This window comes from Erithacus rubecula (genome assembly GCF_903797595.1).
Source record: "Erithacus rubecula genome assembly, chromosome: 5".
NCBI lineage: Eukaryota > Metazoa > Chordata > Aves > Passeriformes > Muscicapidae > Erithacus > Erithacus rubecula.
The window spans coordinates 16,861,419-16,868,027 of NC_136687.1; the positions used below are offsets into that span (position 1 = coordinate 16,861,419).

The 6,609-nt window shown below is 44.6% G+C and overlaps 1 protein-coding gene across 1 annotated transcript; it reads left to right on the forward strand.

Moving 5' to 3' along the window:
• The first annotated feature begins 172 nt into the window (after window positions 1-172).
• Window positions 173-6,275, forward strand: SMIM20 (small integral membrane protein 20). The gene is made up of 3 exons (XM_079305914.1): window positions 173-882; window positions 4,467-4,523; window positions 5,838-6,275. The coding sequence occupies exons 1-3, from the start codon at window positions 222-224 to the stop codon at window positions 5,873-5,875; spliced, it is 756 nt and encodes a 251-aa protein (XP_079162040.1). The 5' UTR covers window positions 173-221; the 3' UTR covers window positions 5,876-6,275.
• Window positions 6,276-6,609: the final 334 nt, after the last annotated feature.

The window sequence follows — 6,609 nt, forward strand, 5'->3', positions numbered from 1 at the left end:
CTGGCTGCGGGAGGCGGCGCGGCCCCAGCGCCCCGCCGGACTCCGGCTCCGGCTGCAGCTCCGGCTCCCTCCGCCCTGCGGCCGCGACCCGCCACCGCCCGGGACGGCCCCTGCCCGGCCGGGCCGCCTCGGGACGCGGGGCAGGAGCGGGGCCGGCGGCACTCACCGTGAGCAGGACGAGGAGCAGCGGAGCGGCGCGGCGGGGCTCGGCCGGGGGCCGCATGCTGCTGCTGCGGCGGCGGCGGTGCCCAGCGCGACGGGCACTGCGGGCGGCCCGGCGACAAGGATGCGGCAGATCCGGCTTCCTGGAGGAGGGGCCGCCGCCCGGGCAGGGCAGGGCAGGGCAGGGCAGGGCGCCGCTCCGCCGCCGCAGGTGCGGAGGGGCTGGGCCAGAGGACGCCCAGCCCCGGCCGTGCTGCGCAGCGCCTTGGAGGCTCCTGCAGCTCCGTACAGCAGGCAGCGGGCGGGATCCCCGAGCAGGGCCGCCCCCGCCCGCTCCCGTGGCGGCTCCGCGGCAGCCCCCGCCCTCCCGCCTCGGCGCCGCGCTACCGGCGCAGTCCCGGGCAGGGACAGCTCCCGCTGTCGGGCGCGGCGCTTTAGGGCGGGGCGGCGGGACTGGGGCGCATCGTCTGGGCTGCCCGGGCCGGGCTGACGGCGCGGCGGCCGCGGCCCTGCGCTGCGCCCCGCCGGCCGCGGGGGGCGCTCTCCGGCGGGCCGGGCGTGTCCCGGAAGGGCCCGCGCAGGCCCCGCGCCGCGTCCGCCGGATCGGGGCCATGGCCGGGCTGTCCCGCACCCTCGGCATCTTCGGCGCCTTCGTGGCCGTGGTGGGAGCCGCCTTTTACCCCATTTATTTCCGGCCGCTGCTGCTGCCCGAGGAGTACAGTGAGTTCCTGAGCGGGGGGAGCTGTCTGGGCTCGGCCGTGGCTGTGCCCGGGCTTGGGGTAATGCTGGGGCTGCTGCTTCAGTGGGTGACTCCCGAGGGGCTTTCTGCTCGCTGGGAGATACCTGAAAACCGAAATAATACAGCTCGCCATACTCTTATCTCAAGTTATCGGCCTTAGAAGATTGAGATGCTGCTGAAGAAATTGAGATCAGAGAGATGGAGCACCTCTCCTGTGCAGAAAGGCTGAGAGAGTTGGGGTTCTTCAGCCTGGAGAAGAGAAGGCTTCGGGAAAACCTTGTAGAACACTTGAAGAGAGCGTGTAAGAAATCTGGGGCAGACTTTTTAGTAGGGCCTGTTGCAATAGGGCAGAGGTAATGGTTTTAAACTAAACAGAGTAAATTCAGGATAGGTAGAAGAAATACTTGATTTATAATAGTGCTGGTGAACCACTAGAACAGATTATCCCCAGAGGAGGGGTGGGTGTCCCATCCCTGGAAACATTAAAGATCGGGTTGGACAGGTCTCTGAGTAACTTGATCTGGCCAAAGATGTCCCTGCTCAGTGCAGGAGAGGTGGACTAGATGATCTGTAAAGGTTCCTTCCAACCCAGACTATCCAATGATTCTATGAGCTGTTCGAGTTCTGTTTCCCTTCTGCCGTTGGAAATATAAGTTAAAACTTGTCAACCAGTTGTGATGGTGACCAGCTAGAGCTGGTTTCAGTCTGCAGAGCCTCTGAAACTGACTCCTGAGGAAAAGCCCCGCTTTCCTGCCAGAAACACATGCCAGGAAAATCTGCAAAAGCCCACAACTGACTCTACCCAGGAAGCCCTCGAAGGTACCTGCAGCTCCAGTGTGAAACCTCATCAGCTCCAGGCAGGTGCTCCTTAGGGGAAGCACCCATTACTCCTGAACTTCTGTGAAATACTGCCAAAGAAAATGGGGGGAAAGTTCTGGTGCAACCAGCCTTGCCCCCTCTCTTTATTTTTTATGAAACTAAGCAAGCTGATAACGTGAAGATAAATGTGGTTAATCAGCCAAGACAACTGAAGATTTCTAGGAAGGAAAAAGGATAACAGACTTACTGATCTTATTGGAGAGGCTTTGGCTTTGTCTCAAAGCTCAAGTAAAATTTAATTTACAAGCAAGTTTTTATTCAAGGCTGCTATATTTGTGAAACTTCCTGCAGTTGTGTTTCATACTCTGTGTTCCTTTTGAAAACTATTACTAAATCTTTTTTGCTCATGCTATACTTTCCAAAAATACTATATTAGTAATGTGGCTTGGCAGTAAGGAAAGGACAGAACTAGTGGAGCATGTCGTCCTTTGTATTTGTGAATTATGTGAGTAGATATTTCCTATCAGTTTAGGAATTTTTAATCTCTAATTAGGACATAAAATGATTGATACACAGTTTGCAAGTGCACAAACTTGTGATTTGTTACCTGATTCTAAACTTTACTTATTGCTGCTGAATCTCCATCTGAAATCACCTTTATTCATTTCCAATGAGGTTTTTTTATGCTTATCTCTACATTATGAGAGGTACAAGCATTTGTTATCACAGTGCTTGAGGCACAATTGTGGACTTTCACAGTTGTGAAGTTTGAACAAAAGTATTTAACCTTTGTACTGAGTACAGTCTAATAAGCTGTATGGCAATTTCTGTAGAAGCTCCTACCCTGTATTGGCTTGAGCTGTGGGTGAATACTCTGTATTTCTGTGTTTGAGGATGCTGTGTCCCAAAAGATGGGCATTTTGATTAGCATCACATAGCATGTGATCATGCGAAAGGCAAGAATGAATTTTAGTTACCTGGAGTGACACTGATCTATGTAAACATGAAATGCTGTCTCTTCTTTCTTCATTCTTGTTTTTCTTGTGTATCTTCCAAATTCTATACAAGTGAAGTATATTAACATTCAGGAGGAAGTCTTTACTGCATGATTCTCAAACATCTTCAGAGAAGTTCCTAGTAATTAATAAGATGAAAGCTACCTGGAAAAATTGTATGTAATCAAATTGTTGATATGAACTGTAAATTGTGTGCAAAGGAGTTTAACTTAATTTCTTACAGAAACGTTGTAATTTTTAGTACCTCAGTCAGTGGCTTTGCTGTATCTAATATTTTCTTGTATCTAGCTTTAAAAAAGACTGTTTCCTCATGTGAAACATGCAGTTTAGTGGCAATGATGAAACTTTGAGGCTTTCAGCACAGACCTTTTCCACATGAATTAACTAAAACAGCGCCTTGACAGCTGTTCTTTGTTTCATTTTCACAGATTTCCTGAATGGAATTGTGAGATTCTGTTCCTTCCCCATCTTGTGAGGTGGCTCTCTTGTTGTCAAGACCGAATCTTCCTTGTCCTTCTTGTCCTCCTTTCTTCCAAGCTGTTTTCAGGCTCCACAGCAGTCTCCCTACTGACTGTTCATGCCCTGTGTGTTTATCATCTCTTACATTTTTGCACTGGTTTCTTTGCCTGACCAGTTAACAGCTCCTGCTGTTCAACCCAAGTGTGTTCCCACAACTCTCAGATTGGTTCCTGGTTTTGCCCCTATCTTTCTAAGTTTTCACTCAAGGCTAAATATCCTTCTCCTTCATGTCCTACAGAAAGTCTTGTTCCTTCCCCTAATATATTATCTTCTCCCTTTCTGGGTTTTGTGCCTTTTCCTTTGAGATTTTGTCTGCTGAAAAAGATTAAATGTAATTACCGTGCTCAGTGATAGATAATTACCATGCAAGGAGATTCAATTTCTGTGATATTCCTGCTGGTCTCCAGTAGCATTAGGCTTGTACCTAGACATCCTGATAACATGTAGTGCCAGTGCATTCCTATTGGGACAGGATAATGAAAAATTTCAGTTTTAAGGTTAACTTAGTTCTGAGCTTCCTCTGCAAATGCACACCCTGCAGGTTTTTAAAGGCCTCAAAAGTTCAGTGGTGTGGGCAAAAGGTTAATTCACCTGAGCTTTGAGTTCTTGAGTTCCTGCTTCTGAGTACCACTGTGGTGGTGAAGTGTGTAACTGGAAGTGGAAGAAAAGGAGGGGCACTTAGTAAGGGAAAATAGTGTAGTTTTCTCCATTTCTCTTTGTTGAAGTGGTTGAATCTTCCAAAGAAAAAGACAGACCCAACGTATGGGAAAATATCCCTCAGATACTGAATTCCACTAAGTATACAAGCAGTAATTTTGTAGGTGCTGTCATGAAATCTGTTTGCAAAATCTTACAAGGCCTAAAAATGGGAATCACCCAAAAGAAAAAAATCTTTTGACTAGTTTTATGTTGAGCATATGAATGACAGTTTCTAAAAGTACTAGTCATTCCTTAAGTGCTGGGACCATGGAAGTGTTTTGGCATCTTTACTAAACAGTAGGCATTGTTTTAAGAGGATTATCTTATTGTTTGTAGTCTTTACAGACTACAGACTATTAGGTTCTCGGTGAAGTAGGAATACTACATTTGCATTCTGCAGAATTTTACTGTTTGCATCTAAAATTAGTAAAATTTTCCAGATTATTTTATTGGGTGCAATCAAGATAACTGGTATTTTCTTTAAGTAGTGTCCTTTTTGTTCTGTTTTCCAGAGAAAGAGCAGGTAATGAACCGAGCTGGTATTGTTCAAGAGGATATTCAGCCTGCAGGTACATTTGATTTGTGTTTGTATCAGTTGCTTTAAAGACCCTCTTGAAGTAAGGCCTAAATATTTACATGGATTTAAATAATATGTGAAGAATACATTCTATGAAAATGTATTTAATAAACTTGACATTAAATTATTTTTAATAATTAGGCTAATTTCTCACTGAAAAATTGCAGTTTTAATGAAACTCATCTTAAAATTACTTAACTGGTCAAATAAATTGTGGAGTTTCTGTTGTCTTCACACTTTCTTAAACAGAGGCCAGTTTCAATTTCTAAACCAGCTCAGACCAAGCAAGATCCATGGATAGGCTGAGCTGTAGCTATAAAGAACCATGTTGCACCCTAGTTTTGTGGGATACTGAACTCAGCTGAAACAGATCATCAGCACTTTGGCAGTGCCTTCTGGCCTCATGGATGGATTGGCCATGCAGAAATCCACTACACATGAAGGAAAATTTGGATTGCAATGCTAATAGCATCTGGATCCAGCATTTGGCTCTTGACAGTAGAGAGCTTAGAAAACATATGAGGGAAGTAAAATTCAAGTATAGCTGACTATCCTTGATAGTTCATTTTCTCATAGTGGTAAATGGAATGGCTGTTCATTATGCAAGGCTGACATTTCTTGATTAAAAATGTGAGAGTGCCTGTCTTGATAAAAACATGTAATATCTGAATATGTTAAAGGGTAATGTATTTTTGTTTTTGAAAAAGCCTAACATCAGAAGAAGGTGAAAATCAAACAGGATTTAAACCATGACCTTATTACACCTACTGGTTAGATCATTAGTGCACGACTTGCTTTCTAGAGAGATAGGTGAAATACTGATGAGAAGTAGGAAGGGTATTATGGAATACAGGTCTGATAAACCTGGTTTTTTTACTAAACATTCAGGAGGACTGGACTGGTTTATTTATCCAAGATGCAGGTACTTAATGACCAGTTCTTCTTAGTATAAGTTCTCCTTTTCTTCTGAATTTAGCTGCTGATAGGTTATGAGAACCATTAGTTGAAAAGGAAATGTAGACAAATTTAAGCACAAGGTGCAATTCTAAATGATTGATCCAACAATATTAGAACACCTTACCTATGAGTGTGGCAAATTTTGCCATTCTCTGAAGTTTAGGATCAAGATGAGGTTGTCTTTCTGTATATTTTTGCAAGTTTAAGTAGAGCTGCAAATTCAGTGCAGAAATTGTTGGCTTCTTTCATTGTTCAATACACCAAGCTGGAGTAGCAGACCTGTTTTGGTTTTTTTTTTCTCCAACAGTCTAAATTATCAATTGCTGGTATTCTGATGTTTGATTTGTAGGGTTAAAAGTGTGGTCAGATCCATTTGGAAGAAAGTAATTGGCGGCTGGGTGTATTGCAAAACTGAAGATGGACTTCTTCAGCTGCTGCTTCTTTCACTGAAGTGTCTTTGGGTGTCGCTGGAGGAGAATTCTGAATATGCTGTGTGGGCACATGAGGAGCAACAAAGGCCACTGGTTGGAATCCCAAGAGATAAAAACATGCTAGTTTTGAGAGAGAATGCTGGTGCATAGTTCACAAACTGTTAGAAAGCTGAATGATTGAGTGTAGAAGTGAAATATTTCCTTGAGAAAAGGAAAAAGGGTTTACTTCTAATGTGTAGACACTTACAGAGAGAATTATGGGTAGAATAAATCATGCAGACTACTGCAATTTCCTCTCTAGTTTAAAAGTTACAACATGGTGAGTGTAAATTTGTACATTAAAATTTTTAAACCACTGTGTAAGTTTTTTCATTGTTTTGCAAGTGTGTGTGAAAGTGTGTTGGCTGCCTGCTAGGTGTCCCCCCAGCCATTCTTACTCCTGCTCCTCCATAGGACAAGGGGAGGAAATAGAATGACAGAGCTCAGGGGTCTGGATAAACCCAAGGAGATTTCTTACCAGTTACTTTTGCAGGCAAAACAGATTCAACTTGGAGAAAATGAATGTAATTAAGTAGAATTATGACACACAACATTTTAAAGATCATTGCTGGATCCTGTATTTTTTGAAGCATGTATGCGCAGTGTTATTCCTAACATTGTCAGCTGTTTGTCATCTTTTTGGACATCACA

What these genes read in the sequence shown, in the direction of transcription:
- SMIM20 (XM_079305914.1), top strand. Translation starts at nt 222, where the DNA reads ATGCTGCTGCTGCGGCGGCGGCGGTGCCCAGCGCGACGGGCACTGCGG. An exon ending in GCTGCTGCCCGAGGAGTACA is followed by an intron (nt 883 to 4,466) that starts GTGAGTTCCTGA and finishes TCTGTTTTCCAG; the next exon opens with AGAAAGAGCAGGTAATGAAC. An exon ending in AGAGGATATTCAGCCTGCAG is followed by an intron (nt 4,524 to 5,837) that starts GTACATTTGATT and finishes TTTGATTTGTAG; the next exon opens with GGTTAAAAGTGTGGTCAGAT.